The 20,562-nt window shown below is 47.9% G+C and overlaps 9 protein-coding genes across 9 annotated transcripts; 4 read left to right on the top strand and 5 right to left on the bottom strand.

Moving 5' to 3' along the window:
- Positions 1-175: 175 nt before the first annotated feature.
- On the bottom strand, positions 176-1,777 carry N7508_003041 (putative JmjC domain protein; the record flags this gene model as incomplete). The annotated part of the gene is made up of 1 exon (XM_058461107.1): positions 176-1,777. One exon carries the CDS (start codon positions 1,775-1,777, stop codon positions 176-178), a length of 1,602 nt encoding a protein of 533 aa, XP_058321684.1.
- A 1,721-nt stretch (positions 1,778-3,498) lies between these two features.
- Positions 3,499-4,854, bottom strand: N7508_003040 (uncharacterized protein; the record flags this gene model as incomplete). Its single annotated transcript, XM_058461106.1, has 1 exon — positions 3,499-4,854. The coding sequence occupies one exon, from the start codon at positions 4,852-4,854 to the stop codon at positions 3,499-3,501; it is 1,356 nt and encodes a 451-aa protein (XP_058321683.1).
- A 494-nt stretch (positions 4,855-5,348) lies between these two features.
- On the bottom strand, positions 5,349-9,407 carry N7508_003039 (uncharacterized protein; the record flags this gene model as incomplete). The annotated part of the gene is made up of 1 exon (XM_058461105.1): positions 5,349-9,407. One exon carries the CDS (start codon positions 9,405-9,407, stop codon positions 5,349-5,351), a length of 4,059 nt encoding a protein of 1,352 aa, XP_058321682.1.
- Positions 9,408-10,024: 617 nt separating this feature from the next.
- On the top strand, positions 10,025-10,517 carry N7508_003038 (uncharacterized protein; the record flags this gene model as incomplete). The annotated part of the gene is made up of 2 exons (XM_058461104.1): positions 10,025-10,205; positions 10,255-10,517. The coding sequence occupies 2 exons, from the start codon at positions 10,025-10,027 to the stop codon at positions 10,515-10,517; spliced, it is 444 nt and encodes a 147-aa protein (XP_058321681.1).
- A 1,064-nt stretch (positions 10,518-11,581) lies between these two features.
- Positions 11,582-12,772, top strand: N7508_003037 (uncharacterized protein; the record flags this gene model as incomplete). Its single annotated transcript, XM_058461103.1, has 1 exon — positions 11,582-12,772. The coding sequence occupies one exon, from the start codon at positions 11,582-11,584 to the stop codon at positions 12,770-12,772; it is 1,191 nt and encodes a 396-aa protein (XP_058321680.1).
- Positions 12,773-13,919: 1,147 nt separating this feature from the next.
- Positions 13,920-14,699, bottom strand: N7508_003036 (uncharacterized protein; the record flags this gene model as incomplete). Its single annotated transcript, XM_058461102.1, has 1 exon — positions 13,920-14,699. One exon carries the CDS (start codon positions 14,697-14,699, stop codon positions 13,920-13,922), a length of 780 nt encoding a protein of 259 aa, XP_058321679.1.
- A 714-nt stretch (positions 14,700-15,413) lies between these two features.
- N7508_003035 (uncharacterized protein) lies at positions 15,414-16,380 on the top strand (the record flags this gene model as incomplete). Its single annotated transcript, XM_058461101.1, has 3 exons — positions 15,414-15,688; positions 15,750-16,170; positions 16,333-16,380. 3 exons carry the CDS (start codon positions 15,414-15,416, stop codon positions 16,378-16,380), a joined length of 744 nt encoding a protein of 247 aa, XP_058321678.1.
- Positions 16,381-17,084: 704 nt separating this feature from the next.
- On the top strand, positions 17,085-18,504 carry N7508_003034 (alpha-hydroxy acid oxidase; the record flags this gene model as incomplete). The annotated part of the gene is made up of 7 exons (XM_058461100.1): positions 17,085-17,178; positions 17,236-17,269; positions 17,331-17,668; positions 17,730-17,897; positions 17,958-18,032; positions 18,111-18,364; positions 18,424-18,504. 7 exons carry the CDS (start codon positions 17,085-17,087, stop codon positions 18,502-18,504), a joined length of 1,044 nt encoding a protein of 347 aa, XP_058321677.1.
- Positions 18,505-19,050: 546 nt separating this feature from the next.
- On the bottom strand, positions 19,051-20,155 carry N7508_003033 (ketopantoate reductase family protein; the record flags this gene model as incomplete). Its single annotated transcript, XM_058461099.1, has 2 exons — positions 19,051-19,892; positions 19,957-20,155. The coding sequence occupies 2 exons, from the start codon at positions 20,153-20,155 to the stop codon at positions 19,051-19,053; spliced, it is 1,041 nt and encodes a 346-aa protein (XP_058321676.1).
- Between the last annotated feature and the right edge of the window lie 407 nt (positions 20,156-20,562).

Below are 20,562 nucleotides of genomic sequence, written 5' to 3'. Positions count from 1 at the left end.
CATAGATACAATATCAAATCAACTCAACTGAAAAATACAAAGAAGATACTACAAGAATCTTTGATTTCATTTGATCGGATATCATTAGCAAAGGTAATGCCGTTCATAGGACTAAGACATTCAATCAATACGTTTCGTTCAGGCATAACATATCAGAGATAATCTCTTGCTCATATCATCCCCACCAGAAGCTTACACTAATGCCAGCCCTCAGTCCACGCACGTAGTGCCACCATCCAACAGGAATGTACAGGCACTCGCCTGCACGAAGGACGGTTTCGACATATGGCGCATCCATAAACCCGGGCCACATCTCCTCCCACTGTTCAAACTCCGCAGGAGAAAGCTCAATAGAGGCCAGATCTACTTTTGAGGTATTTGACATGTCAATAAGCTTGGTAGTCAGTGGTCGGACCCCCGTTTCTGGATCTGGGTCCGCCGTTTCATCAACAGAGGTAACACTTTCTTGCCCGCGTGGGTGAATCTGGGAGGCAGGCGTATGAGGCGAGTACAGGCGGATGTACTTGGTACCCACAACCTGCGTGAGGATATTGTGGTAGGGATCATGGTGGAGAGGGGAGATCGTCCACGAGGGACCAATCCATGTGTTGATGATCGGGTCACTGGGCAGACCCAAGCATGAATCCCCATCTGACTTGTCCTCTTCTTGCTGATCTGGCAATGAACCTCGTCGAGACCCTTGGTGATAAGTGTGTTTCTCCGACGCTTGCTCTCCGGCCTCCATGCGCTTTCGCTCCTTCTTCTCGTATACTGGTGTGCCGGGCTCTGGGGCAGGTGGGGTGATGTAGCAGTAATCAGGGACACTAATATCCTTGCGCAAAGCAGGAATTTGAGAAAGCAGGTCATGCTGTGCCATATATCCCGTCTCGCCGCTCTGATCTGCAGCCTGGGACTGTCCTTCCCGCGCGCCAGTTGGAGCCATCTTCCCATGCCAGATGTATTTGTCCACGAACTCTCTCAAAGGCATGATCTTCTGACCCCAGTCCTCGTCCGTGTATGATCTTCCCACCTCGACAGGAACCAGTCTGCGACCCTCAAGCGTACGTTTCCACCAGTAGTCACGCGAAGCCCAAGGACGTGACGACAGGGCTGGCCAGTGATCGAGTGCGTTTGTAATTATGAGCGGGGTGCGCACATCCTCGATGTGGTGTTCGATCGAGTCAAACGAGGGCGCCGACAATCGCGCGATGGGGAACTCCAGGCGAGGTTCAGGGAGAGCATTTGGAGGGAAAAGAGGCGGCGAGAGCTTCCGGCGCTTCGAGTTTGAAGGTCTCATATCGTCATCGCTGTTGTTTTCGGCATCTTGGGACTCTGTTGCGACTTCCAGCATGGATAATAGGGATTCGATGAGGTGTTCGCGGCGGGGTGCACCCGTCATGATCAACGCGTTATCGAGGATTTCCACGACCTGTGATAGCCATGGCGCGTGTAAACTGACTTCAGGTTCTGTGCCGGCATCTTTGAGCTCCTGTATCCGTTGTAACACGTTGAAGTTTGGCTCTGAGCTGGCGGAGCTCAGGCCGGCGGTGATGACGCAGGCGTGGAGGATGGACGCGTCGGTGTAGAGCCGGCGCCAGCACTCTTGGACATCTTTGAATGGGAAAACGCGTAGCTTCGTGTTGGCGACCTGCTTCGCTTTTTCGTAGTTCGTGAACAGCAGGTCGCGCAGCTCATCGCCGCATTGAAGAATGGGGTCGTCAGAGGTTGGCTTGGCAATGGCGGACACGGCGTCGCTGAGGCTTGATAGAAGACCCATCGTGAAGAAATTTGATTACAACCTTGGAGTCTATGGCCATTGGGGGAAAAAAGTCGAGTCCATTTGTTCTTGCGTTGACCCTTTCTTGCAGGAGTTTGCGTGGAAGTTGCCCAACTTCTCCTCTCTCGGGCTACAAACATACTCAGCCTTCCACTGCACAGTACACTACGTATAGATCTTTGCGCCAATGTCGGTTTCAGAGTGTTGCTAATTGTCAAATCATGAATTTATGATTAGTTTCGTTGAGTATGTCGGTAAAGTACATTGCAAGTACGCACAAAAGGCCATGACGTAGATATATATAAACTACCGAAGTCAGTTCGTTGTCCACATGTTCAACATCGATCCAGTCATTTCAATCCTAGATGTTTGGCAATCACGGCATAAATTTGCATCAAGAATGGGGTCTTCAAGACAATCCAGCTATAGATATAACAGCGGACAATCTTGATTCACCACACTGTCGTCTAGTAAAGAGCGCATATCAAGTTCGATTCTAAGATCTAATCACTAGCTAATTTGAACCTATTTGAACCACCAAAGCCAAGCCAAATGCATATGAACCTTACTCAGGAGTAAAATTAGCACTCAATCACAAATCCAAGCATACGAGAGCAAAAGCGTTGACAGTACTGAGCTTGCTTAGATCTAGAGGATGTGAGATTATCCAAATCTTTTTTATGTCAAAAGCTTCAAAGACTGCATTAACATAAATCCTATCTGACTTAGCATTTGGCGACACTGTGTAGAATTAGGCATCAGCATACACCCATTAGTGCATAGAAGGCACCAGCTGTCCTGAGTCGGATATTGACGTCCAAAGATTCTCAAACTGTCATTTACATAGTGTAAATTGCACTATATCTCACAACTGGTGTTTATCTAAATCAATGAAGGATCTGCTTCATTCCGCACCTTCCTTCCTTCACCACACCCCAACTTCACTTGGTCGTCACTCATTACCGCAACGACAACAACAATCACCATACGCAACAATGGACCACTCCAACATGAGATACACGTGCAAAAGCGCCAGCCCAATCGTCAAGCAGAGTACGATCTTTGTGGGACTCACTACTAACGCTGTGCTGAGCTCGACGATCCTCGGTCTGAAGGCCGCGGAATTGGTTTCAGCTTGGCCCATCCTTGGAGGTAAACTTATGAAAAAGGCAAGCCCCGCACCGTGCCTAACTTTCAGAACAATATATTTATAGATCTTAAGACTACTCCATGGTCTTTCACATGTGGCTCAACTGTTGACTACGCGTGCAGGACCAGTGTCGAGCCACTAGCAAGCTACCTCCCGCTAAATCACAATGACAGGGATAGACCGAGCATGATCGAAAGCCCCAAAATGATGGAAGTATATGGAGAACTCTTATTCAATGGGCCCCTCGGGCCCAATGCAATTTTCAAGCTTGGGGTTACCATTTTGGACGCTGCTACGTTGCTTTGCTTTGGAATGGCACATCAAAGGAAACCGATATGATCAGGGTTGTGCAATTGAAGAAGCAAAAATAATCCAAGAAAAGGGGATCTTGGGAGGCTATGCTTGCTATTAAGAGGCTATGCTTAGGGCTTAGACTGTCTCGTGCCAACTATACGAGACTGCTGACTCACCATATTTTGATTACTTCCCACGTACAATTCGCATGTAACGTTGACAGTAAGATTAGTTGCTAGAATATTTGTGTACTAGTGTGCGAATAATAGCCATACAATCATTGATCGGATCTTTTGTGTTGCTTTGGGTCTTTCCATGGGAGAACGACCTCATCCAAGAGCTGAGGATTATCCCGAAAGCCCCTACTCTTGATTATGTCCTGCACGAATGACAAGTCATGCTCAACAATACCACCACTGGCTCCTGGTTGCGGCTTAGAACCGTCAAAGACTCTTGCTAGAAATCGCATGAATGCACCTAGCACTGGAATGACGGCTTCATCGGGTTTGTCCGCAGTAGTTTTGAGAGCACTGATCAGGAGGCCTGGGGCATAGTACGGAATGATCGCAGGTCCATCGTCTGTGCCATCCACATTGAGTCCATTCACCAAGTTTGCCTTGATTGAAGGTGACAGTAGGCTGAACGCTTGCTTGAATGGCTCAGCCTGTTCTCTGGTGGTGACACGCCCCATGCAAAGCAGCCGAAGGAGTGCCCGCACCTCATCCGTCAAAGATGGGAGAATAAAGTTTTGTTGCTGAAGGTCGCGTCCTCTAGATTCAAGGATGCGATCGTAGCATGCGCGTGGGGAGGATATCCGGCCATTGGCAAAATCATCTAGAGCTTCCATTGCAACAATGTATCCTTGAAACACGGGTTCGGTCATAACAATGCAACTGCGAGTATCTGCGTGACCTCCTGCACCAGCTACATCAAGGAACGTGACCATAGCCCGCAGAGTAAATCCTCGTCCTTGACCTGGTAGATGCTGTAAAATAGTCAGGCTGGCGGGAGGACACTCTCCTTGTACAACTTGGGAGATATTCAGCGAGGATCCAATTTGAAGGCAGCCGAGAATATCATCTTTTAAAGTGGCTGGGACTATCTCGAGCGCAGGAATGAGACCCATTTGGGCTGCTTTGAACACTAGTTGTGAGTGGTCTGCACCAGCCGATTCGCCAGTGTGCTGTTCCAGTTGCTTGGCAAGATTGGGGTCCTTTCCTATGTCATCAACGACCATAGCAATCAACAGCGTATGGAGGTCCTCTTCCGTGGGAAGACGGTTGATATAAAAGTCTCGCAGCCGACAGAATGAATTCTCTGTGAGCTTGCCATCCTCTTTTTGACCAGCAGTGAAGGTTGAATAGTCATCTGCGAGGAGCCACTTGACCGCTAACATGCTGACAACCGTCCGGTTAACTTCTGCAAAGTTCTCCCCATAGAGGACCGTCGAGGGTGTTTCATTTTCATTCTTTCCCAAACGACCGATCGGAGTCGCTGTGGTAGTCTCTACAGTAGGACTTGCATTCTGCAGATGCACCAGCTCCGATGGAAATGCCGCCCCAAACAAACCGGTCGCATCAATGTCTGACATTCGACCAAAGTCATCCAGCCTAGTGTCTATGAGCGATGTCATGGTGTAATATTTGGCAACGGCAGAATGAGTTGGTTTATTATTTTGAAACCAGAGGGTATGAACGACAAGAAGATGAATGAAAATAGTTGGAAAGCGAGGGGAACTGTAAGGAACAGCCTCACAGCGACGCAAAGTACCCGTGTTTGTGGGTCACGATCTTCGTCAGATGTAATGAAATGTTCCGATGTTTTTCAGCTGATCTTTGACTATGTGGGCTGGCTGAGGATTACGATCCGTCAAATGAGATTTTCATGTGAGAGTATGAGCGTTATTGGTGGAAGAATCCTAACCTTAATTGTTGTACATGAACAGAGGCGACTTGTGTGGTATATCCAACAGTTTATCTTGTCTTACGAGGTCCACGTAAGCTCCGAAGTGGTGCTGGGATGAGAAACTAATGCACCAGTCAGACTTATTGCAATGAACACCTCTTGATCCGCTCTTCAGCTACTCTTATACTAGTTGAATTCTTCCACAATCTTCCTAGTCCGCAATCAGAACATGTGCACCTCGCGCCCCGCATGGAACATGGACGGTAACAGCTTTCTGTTATGGGATAGATCCTTCACAGGAGTCCGTAGAGACACTGGAACGCGTTTCAGAGCGCCCTTCTCAATGCGCGAGTCAAGATATTCGGCCCAGGCTTCAGAACTGAAACCGGTCACCACGGATCCCGCCGCTTTGCCCAAGTTGACAACCTTGTCCCAAGAAGCATTTTGTGTAACTTCCATAGCAAGCTCGAAGGGAGTATGATCAGCCTTATGCACGTCGCTTTTCCATGAATGCACCAGCTTCTGAATCTCGTCACTGGCGGAGGTCATCTGCTTCTTTCCGTAGAGAGCAATTTCAAGCGTATCGCAAGTGCGTTCTTTCTTCTCACGGGTAAACTGGTGCCAGTATTCGGTCAGACCTTGCTCGGGAGCGGCATCTTCGAAGCTGAAAGCATCTGTGGGAATTCGCCGTCCATAGAAATCATTTCCAGCACCCAGTTCCAGACGACAGAGGTACCACCTGGCCCGAGGAACACCCGTGAACCTAGCAAGAACCCATTCACCTGCAATGCTGTGTAAATCAGGTTTCTGCACGAAAGAAATCATGCGGGAGACCTTCTTCTGCTCGTGACTCTTTTCCGGGTAAACTTGGCTCAAGAAACTATTCGTCTTTGGCGGAGTTTGAGAATTGGCTTCAGAGTTGGCCGCGTTCGGAGCGCCTTGCGGCAAGTTTTGCCCAGCATCCTTCTGCGCACCTTCGTTGGATGCGGCAGTATTCTTATTTTCGGAATTCTCGTCATCAGGATCATTGCTCTTCTTCTTCTCTTCGAAGTTTCGCTTGATGACCTCCACGAGATCAAGTTGCTGCTCGAGCATGTCACGTTCACAGGAGAAGGCAACGAGAGTCATGGAAAATCCAGTGCTGACGGTGCACCAACCATCAACAAACTGGCCACTGACAGCGTGTCGGATTCGAGAACGTAGCGTCTCGGGCTCAACCATATCGACAATTATTCGTTGAATATCAAAGATGCCTCGGATACCGGCCGTGCTCACTGTGACTGGATTGGGACAAACCATTCGCTTGTCTGGGGATTGTGACTCTTCCATACGACTGGTAGTGTCTTTCGAATCGCTATTTAGGGTGTCTGTTGAAAGCTCAGATGCTTGACTGGGGTTTCCCTGGGGTAGTGTATGATGATCGAGGACATCGAGTACATGCTGGATGTACTTGTCCAAAGGCTCCTCATCATGGTTATATTTGAGGCATGGACTATCCAGATCTTGGGTAGCATCCTCTCCCGGTTTGGACACCTCGGATGGTGACTCCGCTTCATTTGTCTGCACGCTTGACGCTTTTCTACCAAATGGCAACTTGGATACTTCAAACGACTTGACTGACTTGGGCAATGAATTGATTCGCCCGAAGCCAAATCTCCCTGGTTTCTCACTTGCTGTTTTCCCCTTGTTGTCTGGTGCTTGATCTGCGCTCTTTTCCGTGTTCTTCTTCTCTCCTTCGCTCGCTCTGATGTTTGCTAATTCTTTCTGAAGGGATGCAACAACCTTTTTCAAGTTTTCGACACAGGGTTCAAGCATATCAAAATCGGCAAGCTTGATCTTACCACCCAGGAAATCCAGATCGGTAAATAGAGGGTGGCCATCTGGCATTTCCTTGACGGTTCTCAGAATCTCGGCGAGAATCGAGTTAACATTCGTGGCAATTTCACTTCGTCGTACCCGCTGGTCCTTGAACAACTTGAGAATTTGCTGGTTGGTCTCCGCCTTGGATCTCAACTTTTCATTTTTCACAGGATCTACAAACGCATCAATAGCTGCAGGATATAACGATCTTCCGTGAAGGGTACTGCCATGGTGTTTGCCGGTCCAGTTGAAGACCGAAACATCGTTGTATGATATCACCACTTCATCCAAGAGCCGGGCCAGAGCTTTGGGCAGTCCTTCTGCTGGGAATGCAGGAAATCGCACACCGAGAATACCCATCAAAGAGTACGCTTGGTCAGTTGGTACTGTAGTCTGTCGTGACGAAGCCGTGACCAGAGATGTACTAGCAGAAGAATCCAGGAGGCCATCTCCAGTGATCCAGTTTGTCATGTTCTCGACTTGGCTGAATTTCGAAATGGCTGTCCGATCCCTGATGATAGCTTCGTCAGTCAAATCAACCAAGTCCGTCAACATGTGGTTGAACACGGCGATTCTTTCATTTACATGACCTTCCTGGTCCATGAGATTGGATAGACAGGACGTATCGACATTTCCCTTGTTATCGGCCAAATCCTTCAGCAAAGTGGGTAGCTTGGTACTGGCTGTCAAAACTGCCTTGCCTATCTGGGCTTCAGCCATCTTCTCTTTCAAGTGTTTGGGCGGCGAGAAGTCTAGGAGTTGAAGCATGAGAGAGAGTTTTTGTTCCCGAGGCATCTCCTTCCTAACAACCTCGCCCTCTAGCAGCTCCTCAAGTGTTGCCATTTGCTTAGTCGTGATATTTTTGAACTTCTGTACGAAGGGTTGACGTCGATAACGTTGGATAAATGGACGGAGATGATAAAAGGGGCCAATATGCTCGATGGGTCTGACCAGATTCTTCCAGTGCGAATTGACATAGTAGGTGACCTTGCTCAACACCAACTCTTGCAACGTCCATCCACGAGTTGCCCATTCCACCTGATTCTTGCTTTTCTCGGTCGCATTGGCCCCATGGCCAATTGTATCAAAAGTCTCCATGTTGACTTCAATGGGCTCATGAGACTCGGTCTTCCAATGTTTCCATTCCTCAATCCATGAAGACTCCGAGCGAGGGGTGTCCAGGTGAACGAGACAAAAGTCGGCATTGGCATACCAGTCACCCATCAAAGCTAAAGACTCAGTCAATTCGTAACTGTCGGCTTTGTTGATGCAACATGTATCGAGCCAGACATATCGCTTGCCACCTTTGGGGAAGTGCTTGTTGAACAGCTCTTTGGCCTGGGTGATTGAGTAGTCAATCTTGCGTGAGGATCGGATGTGTTGCAAGCAAACCAATAATTTCTCGATTCCGTAGCACAATTCGCGATTGTCGTCGAAGAACTTGATTGTCTTACTGGCGTTTTCTCTGGCTGTTGAGGCGGCCTGGAACTTCTCTTCAGCATCTTTCTTTTGGCGAGATGCTTCTTCCGTCAAACGATCAATGGCGCGGTGAACATCTGTCTTCTCTCCCTTGTTCTCGTTCTTCTTTTGAGGTTGTGATTCTGTCTTTGGTGCTTCGTTTCCGTTTCTCGCGTTATACTTCGGAGCATGAGCCCCGAAACCATCTGCTTGATCGAGTTTGTCCCATAGATCATTGTAATAGATCGCCTCTCGCTGGGCACTTGAAAAATTTCCTGTAGCATCATGGAGGGATTTTTGCGATCTCCCAAGAGCATATTCGGCACCATTGGCATCTATAAACCATTGGAGAAGCATTGCAATATCCGATGGGCGTTGGCCACCTTCCTTACCCTCCCTGGGCGTGACGTTGGGAAGTGCGGCCTGAAGGCTTTCTTCCAACTGTTTGATATCAGACCTGCACTTTTCGATAACGTTGCTCAAATCGTTCGGGTTTGGCCTTTCCTCCTGGCCTTCGTCATCAGCCTCGGAGTCTTTCTTGGGACTGAAAGTCCTGGCATTGGCGAAGTATCCATAACCAATCTCAGACCCTTTCCAGCTGTGGGAAACAATGCAGTACTGATCATGCAGACCCAGGTTGTATGTGGGTACCATGTTTTTGGTCTCGACATCGAACATGCGGAAAGGCATCTTCAGGTCTTGGTCGACCATAGCCAGCCAGTCATCAGGGACTAGATCATTCTCCTGGAATGTTGTCGCTTCATCATCCACAAAGATTGGTTTGATGCTGGGGGCAAGGAAATGCTTTAGAATGTGGCGGAGCTTGTGGTTTTGATTCTCATTCAATGCGACATTTTTCAGTCGCTCCATGCGATCGCCAGAGTATGTGGTGATGTCTATGACCTCCTTCACCACCGGGTTGGTGGCGAACTTGTCTAGAACAGTGGACTTGATGGCATTCATATTGAACGTCCTAGAACAAGCCGATCTCGGGGTCCTGTAAGGTGAAAGACACGGGGGAATACCACAACGTTGTATACGTAGCTGAGCCGAGGAAAGTGGGTGCAGGGCACGTACACGTAGAAGGCTTGATACTATCAGCTGACGGGAGGCCAAGCGATAAATGCATGACCCATCAACATGCAGCCTTTTCTTCCACTGAAAGACCCATTTAGGGCCCGACACACTGGGTCAAAGACTCTGTAATTTCAGCTGCATGACGATCCGCATCGGAGCTACGACTACTTCCAGTTACCAGCTGACATCCAAAATCTCTGACTTATAATCATTCAAGACCCCTATTTTCAGCTATACAACACCTCGCTCATTATAATGGCCTCCTACCACCGTGTACTAGCGACCTTTGGCAGGTCTATCCATGATAACACCCTGGAGTGTGACACGTAAGCCTTACATTCTATATTCAGGACTTGCCCGTTCTTCATCATGCTAACAGCTCAGCGACATACACCCATGGGAGATCTCCATTGATGGAGAGCAATGGGCCGGCAAAATCCGACTGATCGGGTTTGTGGACGTATTCTTTCTGATCTCCTACTCGGCAAACGCGCGATTCGAGCATGGAATCATTGTTTACAGTCCGTGTTTCTATGCACAAGTTATGGCCCGAAGTTAATCTCAATATAGAGGACAAGCTGGATATCGAGGCACTGCAGAAGGAAATGAACAAGAAGGCGGACCTTCACGAGCCGAACCCTAACACAGCAGAACCATCCGGAAAACTGGGCGACACCGAAGCAAGTGAGTGTCCGAACGCAATATGCTCAATACAAATGCTCATGGAAAATAGATCTAGATGACCAGGAGGACGACTCGGGTCCGCCAAACGAAGACGCAGATACCGCCAACGGACAAAGCAGCCAACCGGAGGGGCAGTCCGAAGACACCAACAAGACAGATCACCCCGCAGTGGCTGAATTTCGCAAAACGAGTGTCTTCTCAACGCGAAGTCTGGGCCACCCAGTTGGACTGCGGGTGTCGTATCCCAGATCCTCAATTCGCTACTACCAGGTGGAAATCACCAAGCCCTGCAGTTGGGCGCAGAGCAGTTAGTGCCCCCAGGATGATACCCATGAGACCCATGGAAAAGTCTGACCATAGCAGAACGCATTATGCGAGGATTGAAGCCACACAGTATTTATGACTTGATGAATGATGTGATACGCTGTGGCATTATCACGCAGGGGCAGCTGGTGGGTCATGTCTTGGGAGTTCTCCTCGCTGGTTCCCGTATGGACGACATGGCAAAAAGGTATGTCGAAGGCTTGACTTCCGGCAATGATGCTGGGCGGCAAGCATTGTCGAATGAAAAGATCTAGTTGTCTACGTAGATCGGAGTGTAGGGGATTCTTGGTCATGTTTGAGGGCAATGGGTCTATGGAGGTACGCTATACCTGTACCTACGTCTCAAGATAGTTGTGATCAACACGTTTGCGAGAGATGTGGGGAAAACATGCGATCTTCGGCGGCCTATTTACTGTCATCTGAGTGATCTGTGAAAGATTTTGATGCTTATCACTTCCCAGCCACCTTTAATTAAAGCCAGTTCTTACTCCACTGTCCGATCGTTCCGTGTACCGATGATGTCCTATAGATTTATTCCCTACATTTCCGATGGTTTCCGCTGCATTTCTCACCTGCCACACGACTGATTTGAAGCAGAATGGCACTCCCCACGAAGTACATGTTCACCCCAGAAAATAATGTGAAGACTCATGCGGTTTCATTATCGCGGAGTCGCGGCCAATCAATAGTATTCCTCCTAGCATGCATGTATGCACGCTACCGCTATCCATGTAGCCAGAATTCGAAGTTGCTTTTCATACCCTCGGTCAACGTGGCTGGCTGAAAGTCGCTTGTTGCTTTTTTTTTCAAGCCAATCTTTCAGTTTAGTGCGCTACAGTCTGCACTCAATTCCGTCTCGCTGATCACCCCCTTTAACTAAATGGGCCACTGCATGTAGAAACCCCTCAGGCCGTCGGGTCTACAATACTAGTAGTGTAGTGCCATGCAGTGGTACCGGTGTCTCCTTCGATATTTGTTAATTTTCTTCTTGGGATTGTGGATTTTCCCTTTCATGCCTCAGAACTCCTTCACAAAGAACAAAAACAAAAACCATGGGTTGGTTTCCGCTCGTAGTAGACACCGACAAGCCCACTTGGAGCTTCGATATTGTCGGCTTGCTGGCGGTGGTAGGAGGTTCATCGATCGAAAAGCACGCGCAGGCTATCACAGCGTCGCCACTTGGAGGCTTTCCTCGTCTGCTCCCTGCCCCTGAGACCATGCTCAACACCGACCGACCAGTTCGACTGCCTGCCATCAAAGATGTGACTGTTTTGGGCGTTCATTCCGGAACTCACTTCAACGAGCTCAACTTCTTTGCAGAAGTGATCCACGGCATTGACTCACTTCAACCTTACGAATTCCAGCACTTCAGGATCAAACACAAAAGCGGCGTTATTCAGCGCGATGCCGATCAGAAGCAAGCTGAGCTGGATGCCGGGAAGAAAGATGAGGAAGAGCATGGCGAGAAGAATAAGAAAAAAACGAATGCCCCAATTATGGCCAGCATTCCACTGCACACATTCTGCCCACTGAACATTGTGACGCTGGCTTCGATCTTGATCACAATCGCGTTGTTTGTTTGGGCTGGTGTCAATCATGATGCCGTTGCTTTGATCGGCCTGGGAACTATGTCACTCTCCACCAGCACTGCCTGCCTTTCCTCGCAGTGGAGGCCCAAACTCGCTGTCCGCACGTCCAATGCCAAGGTCATACCTCGAGGAGACATCATCATTCGGTCGCGAGCAGGCGCATTCGTGTTTGTTGAGTGTGATGAATTTGTCTCGCGAGAGATTTACGGTGGTACCGAGGTCTGTGACTATGTCTTCAAGGGTGTGCTGCATCAGATTCTTCTGGGCTGTAGTACGATTCTTCTGATGGCCTCAATCATCTTCTTCAGTAACAGTGGCTGGAAGATGCAAATCGCTGTCGGCCTTGCGTATGTTATCCTTAACATCGCCTACTGGGCCATGGCGTTGTTGACAGAGCCCGGTGATACTTGGAATATGGAGGACCGATATGATATTGAGAAGGCCAACAAACCAAAAATGACCGAAAACTTCACTCTCGCTATGTGGGAAGCAATTCAGGCGACAAAAGAGATTGAATGGCTCAGAAGGGCAAAAATCGCGCCGGGGACACAGAACTGGGATAAGTGGCTGGAAGAGGCAAAGGAAAATTGTCATGATCCGAATAGGCCTGCTGAGGCCCAGCGTAATTACTGGATGGCCCAGAAGAATCTATAAAGATGCGTGATGCTGGATGGTGTGAGATTTTGCATGTATTATATACCTAATGTTTGGTATGGATCTATATGGATTCCAAAAAGGAATGGTACATATCAATTCAGTCTTTCTCTTGGGGATCTGCGAATAAGAGAGCTCGAAATATATATTGAGACAAGGGGTCTCAGAAGTAGTCCTCTGTCTGCTAGCTCGCACGGTCACAAAACAGGTGCATAGTGTCACTTTTAAGCGAGGTTAATCGACTTCCCAACTGTTCATTGGAGATGTCGATTCGGTGGAAAAGCGCCCCACTGCAGCCAAGCCATCCGTTCAGCTGACGTGAACCATTGGATTATATTGCCGATCGTAGTTTCAGTACTCCGTACTGGTGAATGTGATTTCATGTGGCTCACTGCAAGATTTTTCAAGATGTAGTGAACGTGCTCAGATCCGGCAGTGTCATGGAACTCCTTGAATCTCGATATTAATCTGATGAAACCGGTGATAATTCACTTCGTCGATGACTTCGATGGATTGTTTGAGTAAGAGCAGGAGCTTCTCGGGAATACCATAGATACACTCGTATGCGGATATATTAGATGGAGGTGTTTGAGATTGTGCGGTGCATTCCATAGGCATCATGGAAAGAGCATCTTCTTCTTCAATTAAAGGATTGGTGCTCCGTAGCATTGGCTGTAGTCCCACTGCTTTTGCTGAGCCTAACCAGGGGGTGAACCGAGAGCTTGAATTTCTCTGTCGCTTGACAGCCGTGCTTTCATATATCACTCGTAAATAAATATTAATCCGATGAAGAGACTGCGCTTTCCTGGAGAATGAGGACTTTTGGGCGGCCATATGAGTAATGAGCTTTTCTGCTCCATCTAAATGCACACTGCAAGTTCTCGTATCTCCTGATATGACCTTCAGGAAGAGAATTAGCAAGCGACCCTCATATTTCTCTAGTGGAAAAGGGATGGAATACATTGATTGTGATCATGGACAGCATTGTGGCCAGAATCTCCTTATATCTCGGCTTTATATCGGCATAGAGATCAGTCTCAACGGCATATTTGAGAAGACCAATGGCATCACAACGATATCTTGAAGCGATGGGAACACAGCTTTCTGCTTCTTCATTGCGACAGTTAGATCGAAGATTATTCGAGAATTAAAACGCGCTGATTGACAACAAGGAATTCCGCAATGTGTTGCGAATTCGGGTTGTGGTGCCACCAAAGCTGAGCTCCCCGCCACACTGGAGAACCCTAGGTAGGTGAATAGTCTTCCATGGGCTCTTCGCATTGTCAATTACGCAAAATATATGCAAACCCCTATTCCTGTAGTGTCCCATCAAGAATCGCTCTTGCGAGGGAACTACCAGATCATCCAAGCCGCTGGGTATGGACTGAACTGGCGATGTCATTTGTCGAGGGGGATTGTTGGCATACTTTAGGCCTGCCAACGTATATGATTCTTCAAATCCGACAGGCAGCAATTGAAGTGTATCATTTGAAAGACTCTGGGTCACTTTTGGAAGGGCCTGCATCAACGGATCAACAGCAGTGTGATCCTGTGGAAATTCCAACACGAAGTCATGGCCGGAAGGGTTGCATAGATCCCATGCTACCTCTGCTTTGGGATAGTTGTCAATACCAGTAGAAACAAGTGAGATGATGTCCGGGTCGGCCATGAATTCATATTCACCCGTTCGCCTGACTGGCTTGACGGTGGAAGAATTTGTAAAGCTAGATTCTTGAACCGAGTCCACCAGGCAATTCGGTTGGATGCTGAAGACACCAAAATTTTGGATATTGGCGCTAACATCTTCACTACGAGTGTTAACCACAGATTCTAGGGAATAAATGTAGCGAAGGATCCCGTCGACTTGATTCCAAGCCAAGACTGATTGAATAGGTTCTAGGTCGTCAGCATCAGCAAAGAACTCCATCGTGACAAAACTACTACCCCTGTTACAGGCGTTAGATTACTCACCTACTGGGATAAGACACCTTGTATTTTGGCCGTGCGAAACTCCCTGCATGTCATCCGCGCGATAAACATTCTTGCCGATGAATGGTGTGAGCCATTGCAGACGAGCACTATAGCCTTCACAGCTCAAACCCTTCTCAAAACATCGGTGACAGCATGGTTTAGACTCATCGCATTTGATCTTACGCGTGCGACATGTCCAATACCCCGTAAATGTCTTCGTGCGCTTCCTCGTTGGCCTTGGGTCTGCGAAGGCATGAGATTCCGGACATTCCCCACTTTCCACTGTGCAAGTTGGCCAAATTTGATGCACAAAGACAAATAACAAATATCAGTTCGAACGCATGTAATGTGAAGGAGGGAAAGAGGAGGAAGGAATCAAGAGGGAAGTTCTCAGCGGAGGTGGATCTGCGGTTATCTTCAAGTGGAGAAGTATAAAAGTGCGCGGAGACTTGCCTCATTTTCAATTTTTGGCAACTGTCTCCTTGACGATCGTTCAAGCGCAATGAACGAACCAAACAATATCATCTTGCTAGAAGATTCAAACTAATATCATAAGATATCCTAAAATTCCCCGGTCGCAGTAACCTGAAATAGTTATAATCCACCCGAAGGGAGTCCGGCGTCAATTTGAAATACGCTACTCGATAATCAAAATCGTCAAGTAACAAATATGTCAACTACTCAGACTATTGAAGCCGCCCAATCTGTTGTGCCAACTGTGGCCGAGTCCCAGCGAGATGCAGGCGCTCAAGCCACCCTCGCAACAGGCGGATATGAGTTCCCAGGGATCCCAAAGATCGATGACCCTTACAAGAAGCGTCAGTGGCAGCTGGAGCACATGGCTGGCGCATTCCGCGTGTTTGCTCATAAGGGCTTCACAGAGGGAACGAGTGGGCATATCAGCGTGCATGATCCAGTAGACCCAGCCACATTCTGGATTAATCCGTGAGTTAGAAATCTTCACACCCAGGCTTAAGTCTATCTGTCACGATATATCTTATTCTAGAATGGGAAAGCACTTTGGCATGTTGAAGTCCAGCGACATGGTCCACATCGATGAGGACGGTCAGGTCATCGGCGGTAACAAGACTACTGGGAACGCAGCTGGCTTTATGATTCACAATGCAATCCATCGTGCCCGACCAGATATTCGTGCTGCATGTCATACCCATTCGCCAGCAGGCAAGGCGTGGTCAACCTTTGGCAGACCCCTTGATATCATCAGCCAGGATACTTGCAACCTCTGGGGTACACAGGCCATCTACAAGGCATTCGGTGGCGTTGTCCTGGGAGCAGAAGAAGGGGAGCGAATTGCACAAGCTATGGGTGACAAGGCACGAGTTATTGTGTTACAGAACCACGGCCTTTTGACTGCTGGTGGAACCGTCGACGAGGCTGCGTACTGTTCACCCTTGCCGAACGTTCTTGTGAGATCCAAATTAAGGTGGAGAGCACAAGTCTTCCCAAGAACTTTGTGGGCGAGAAGAAGCTGAGTTCACTGCGAGGGTTAACGCTGACCTTGTAAGCATCCATCCGTGTGAGGCTTTGAAGTTGTCGAGAAGAAGGGGTTGCTAACAATCCTCGCGCAGGAAACCCTCTATACTGAATTCCAGCCCGATTTCGAGTATGAGATCTAGAAGTCAAATGGATAGTTGCGCAAGGGCGAGTGAGGGAGTACTGTTTTACTTTGCTAAGAATCAATTCCTGAGTTATTCAAAGCCGGTCTTTTATGCCATCATGTATTTACTGGCCAAAGAAGAAGCCGCAGTATCTTTTTCAAATTCCTTTTTGTGTTAAGCCCCACAATCGCTCTCCTGCCGGCTCAACGAAGCAATATTCAAGCTGATATACCTAGAAAGAATCTTTTGGATAGTGTGGAAGTCTTGTCTTTTTCAGCACCCCGTGTTCCTAGCAAGTCCAGCCAACTGAGCTCAAGAAAGAAGAATTATTTTCTTACATTTTCAAACTTTAAGGAATGGTGGATGCAGGGGCCCACCTCCAACTAGAGCAGGATATGTTCCCCATCAAGGTGCATATCTGAGATTCCTATAAAGCAACAAATTGGAAAATGGATTACAATTTCTAAATAAAAGCGAAATCAAGCATTCAAGTTACTACCAAATAACGTATTTAGTAACAAGAGTGTAATCTGAAGCTAAAGATGCCTGGTGAAATGCCAGGTGTGCGTTGTCGAGGAATAGGAAGGTTATAGCGGAGTATCCACTCAGGTAGTCGAGCTCTATCTCGGACTTTGTCGACAAAACCCGTATCGCAACCGCCATTAATTCTCCTTCAGTGTATCTCAAACAGATTCTCCCATATCAGTCTTGACCTGTACACAATGGCCAATCGCCAGAGAACCCTCGACCAGCAGGTCTACTGCATCAAAGACCTTGAGCGCCTCGGCTCTGAGAAATTGGAAAAGACCTATCGCGGTGAGTTTTGAACAATTGAAACCCCATAAAAGAAAGCTATACTGATTTCCTTCCTAGAGTATTATAATGAGGGCGCCATGGATCTCATCACGTATGCTTAGACCTCATTTTCCTCGCCCCACGGGCAAGTCCTCTAATATGAGTTGTCACAGATTGCGATTGAATGAATCGGCATATCACAGATACATGATCCGGCCCCGAGTTTTGCGAAACATCTCGGGTCTTGACACAAGCACCCGCATTTTCGACACCAACATCAAATTCCCCTTCGGGTTCTCCCCAACGGCCATGCAAACGCTGGCGCATCCCGATGGCGAGATCGGTACTTCTAAAGCTTGCGCTGCTAACAATACATTGATGGGGCTATCGAACTATTCCTGTATCGACTTGGAGGAGGTCATTTCGCATGGCATTGGAAACCCCTATGTGATGCAGATGAGTCTTCTCAAGAATAAGGCCGCGATGATTCAGATGATCAAGCGCGCAGAGGGTGAGCTTCTTTTATGTTGCAAGATGCAAAGGGCATAAGAGATGACTGACATGGTTTATAGCCGTGGGGTTCAAAGCACTCTTTGTCACTCTTGACGTTCCCTATCTCGGCCGCAGGTTGAATGAATTCCGTAACAAATTTGCTGTGCCCAAGGGCATGGAGTACCCTAATCTTTTCCCTGGAGTCGATGTCACTAACCTTGAGGATGGTAATGATGTGATGGCTTATGGTAAGCCTTCCCTCGATAGCCTAAGTACGAATAGCCCAGGTTGACTATGGCATCTAATAGATGACACTTTTGAATGGCCCGACATGATACCATTCTTCCGCAAGCACACCAAAATGCAGATCTGGGGCAAGGGAAGTGAGGATTGCTCATGTACACTTAGATAATGCTTGGGATTACAGAAAGCTAACATAGTTTTCTTTTTTCTCTGTGCAGTTTATACTGCCGCCGATGCCGAACTCGCGATCAAGCATGGCTTTGATGGAATCATCATCTCAAACCACGGTGGCCGCCAACTTGATAGTGTTCCTGCTTCCCTCGACGTCCTCCACGAAGTTGTTCCTGTCGCGAAGGGCAAGATCCCTATTGCCGTTGACGGAGGTATCCGTCGTGGTACTGATATTTTCAAGGCCTTGGCCCTTGGCGCTGACTTCTGTCTTGCCGGACGACCGGCCATTTGGGGCCTGGCTGTGAGTTACGATTCCCAGTAGTGTCTAATGTGAGATCTGACTGACATCTAACCTTAAAGTATGACGGCCAAAAGGGAGTTGAGCTGGCTCTCAACTTGCTGTACGATGAATTCAAAACGTGTATGGCGTTGGCTGGGTAAGTCTTGCGATTTCTTGAATTTTACTTCTTCATTACTAACATCATGTCCACAGCTGTCGCAATGTCTCTGAGATTAAGAGAGAGTCCATCTCACTTTTGCAGGCGGATGGTCGACTGTTGAAGTTGTAAATTAGCGCCTTTTTCTTCTGTGTTGACTAGCTCTTTACGCTTTGTATTAGAAATGATGCACATAGTTTGAATACATTGGAATATAGAAAAGTTTTGTCATTTGAGCTACCATGAACTATAATTTGAGTTGCGTCGTGTATTGTATAATATGTTTTAAATCGCAAAGCTGATGTACAATGATTTAACTCGACATATTTCACCACAAGCACTTTGTAATCCATATGACCGCAGGGGACAGAAAGAATTCAATCGTCCTCATGCAAGCTACATGGTGATTTACTCTCCTGGTGTTAAGCCCCGTTGCCTAGAAGTTGGTTGATATAACGGCCAAGTAGCAGTATTTATCGCGAAATATGATCAAGATGTATGAATACTATCAAATTCCTGAATGGCAAATTCATTTTCACACCCCAATGCTCTATTTGTAAGGGTTGTCAGCAGTAAACTTAGGCTCCCAAAGTCCCTTGCTCTCCTTAACCTGAAGCTGCAACCCCTTGAGCAAACCATAAACAGTCCGAAGTGTAGGCATAGCAACACCACAAGCCTCACCCTCCCGCAAAGGCTCACCAACAATATTCTCCATCTCGAACAGATTCCCCTTTTCAATATCCTGGCACATAGACGGTTTAAACTCAAACCGCATGTCATCATTGAGGAGAATCTTGCCAGGAAGATCATCCGTAAGCTCCGTCACACCACAAGCACGCGCAGCAGCAAGCACCTCGAACATAATCGGGAGAATCAGGTCATCGACAATATGTTGACACATACGCATGCGTCTGGTATCCATGCGCAGGATTGTAGCGATAGGGTTGAAAGAGCCATTGTAGAGGAGTTTACGCCAGCGAGAGCGCTTGACATCGGGATCATAGACTAAGTCTAGTTTTCCGTCTGGGTTGTAGATGCCGATGTACTTCTTTGCTGCTTCTTCGGCGATGTGCTGAGGAACCGATTGGTTCTGGAATGCGCCGATCTTTTGCGCATCTGCGTCGTCGTGGAAGATGTCCGCCGGCGCGCGCTCTTTCGCGCCGACAGTGGAAACACTGCTGATTATAGGGTTGCTGGGAAAGCGCGGGATTATTGGCTTTTCGATGTTGAGGCCGTTCTGAGAGAGAACGATTGCTGTTTTGTCCGGTGTCACGGCCGGCTCGATTATATCTGCTACTGTTGGCGATACGTCCGGAATGCTCTTGGTTGTTACCAGGATGAAGTCGAATGGTTTGAGGCCTTCTTTAGCGACGTTGGGGACGGTTTTGACGACTGGAGGTTGATTAGCCTTTGCTATGAAGGGTTGCGCTATATACGAATGCCGATGCGGGCTTACTAGTTGTTGGTCGGAATCCTTTGATGTCATGTCCATACTGGATAGAATCGATACTGATTCCGTTTTTCACGGCGGTATCATAGTTCGATCGCATCACTGCTGTGACATCAGCCTTGCCACCCTGCATCAGCGCATAGGCCGACATAGTGCCGACACCTCCAGTGCCGACAATGAGAACTCGAGCCTTTTCCTGCACCATTGTTGCGGTTTGGCGAATAGTCTGTGGAATTAATGAAATCCTTAGAAGGGAGTCAGAGTCGCGATGAATGGGCCCCTTTAAGGAAAGACCGGCATGATCATTACAGCTATCTCCAAGGTTCCCCTCATCTTTACGGCATCGAATTCCTAGCATGCAAAGTGTAGATAGCGGAGGAGTAGGCAAAACGCCGAGAATATGGAGCATTTCGAGAAAGGAAAGCCACAGCGCAGCCAATGAGATGCGCCGTATGAGGATCAAACATGGAGGGGGCAAGGTGACTTCATTTACTTTGTGCTCTCTACTGCTGATGCTCACTTGGATGCTATACAATCTAGGAATAAGAGATAGGAAGAAGGAATATACGTAATTTAACCTTGATGGGGACTATGGCGTTGTCTCACAACTTG

This window comes from Penicillium antarcticum (genome assembly GCF_028974205.1).
Source record: "Penicillium antarcticum strain IBT 31339 chromosome Unknown utg000003l_segment0_segment0, whole genome shotgun sequence".
NCBI classification, from domain to species: domain Eukaryota; kingdom Fungi; phylum Ascomycota; class Eurotiomycetes; order Eurotiales; family Aspergillaceae; genus Penicillium; species Penicillium antarcticum.
Note: the sequence above shows the minus strand (reverse complement) of the source record. Positions and strands in the feature narration are given on the sequence as shown.